Source organism: Cystoisospora suis, assembly GCF_002600585.1.
Source record: "Cystoisospora suis strain Wien I chromosome Unknown contig_2522, whole genome shotgun sequence".
NCBI lineage: Eukaryota > Apicomplexa > Conoidasida > Eucoccidiorida > Sarcocystidae > Cystoisospora > Cystoisospora suis.
In genome coordinates, this window is record NW_027155321.1 from 633 (window position 1) to 1,453 (window position 821).

At 44.3% G+C, this 821-nt stretch overlaps 1 protein-coding gene across 1 annotated transcript; it reads left to right on the forward strand.

Moving 5' to 3' along the window:
• Positions 1–646: 646 nt before the first annotated feature.
• On the forward strand, positions 647–819 carry CSUI_005203 (glycerol-3-phosphate-acyltransferase; the record flags this gene model as incomplete). Its single annotated transcript, XM_068065381.1, has 1 exon — positions 647–819. A coding segment is annotated over one exon (171 nt), but the record flags the coding sequence as incomplete, so codon positions are not given.
• Positions 820–821: the final 2 nt, after the last annotated feature.

Below are 821 nucleotides of genomic sequence, written 5' to 3' on the forward strand. Positions count from 1 at the left end.
TCTGTGTCCTTATCTATTAATATGTCTGAATGACTTTCTATTTTTACTAATCGTTGCTTGGTGAGAGAGAAGAACGTCTTTCTTCACTTTCGTGTGGAGATATCACTCTGTGTAGATCTGACTGCAGAGTAACTTCTGTTGACGTGGTGGATGAAGACCAATACTCCAGTCAAGTAGGGATGGTGCTAAAGGCAAAATCTTGATGGAGATTCTTCTTTTCTTCTTTTCGTCTTCTCGCAGGTGCCTGGACAGCCAACGTATTGTAGCTGTAAACGAGGTCCGATCTGTTTCGAAGAAAGTCTTATCTGTATCTAAAACAAACAGAAATTGATGGGTGATCTCGCATCCACGAGTTAATAGAGGTCGAGAACGTATGTTTCTTTCCTCTTCTACCTAGGCATGTGAAGGCTATATCACTGTACAGATAAAGATCCTCCGCGTTCACCTTCGTCCTCTTGCATTTGACACTGAGCAGTTATGCGATTCGCAATATGTCTCATTTACACCTGTACCAGTGAGTAGCGTGTCCAGAGGTAGACATTGAAATGTATAGTTTTTGAAGATGGTGTGACTGTTTTTTTTGGCCTGTCGTTGATGGAAGCCTGCATGAGCTGTCTGTCTTCTTATCGCTGTCTGTCTTGTCAGGGCCTTCCTTTACTACCTCTATGGGGTCCCTTACGTGTCATCGCCTACATCCTAGCAGAGAGACACCGAGCGAAAGCGCTAGCGGCTAGCGCTGTCAAGCTCAAGGCTACCGATGTTGTGGCTAGCTATAAAATGATCGTCCTTCTCGTCTGCGTCCCTCTATTCAACTTGATCTA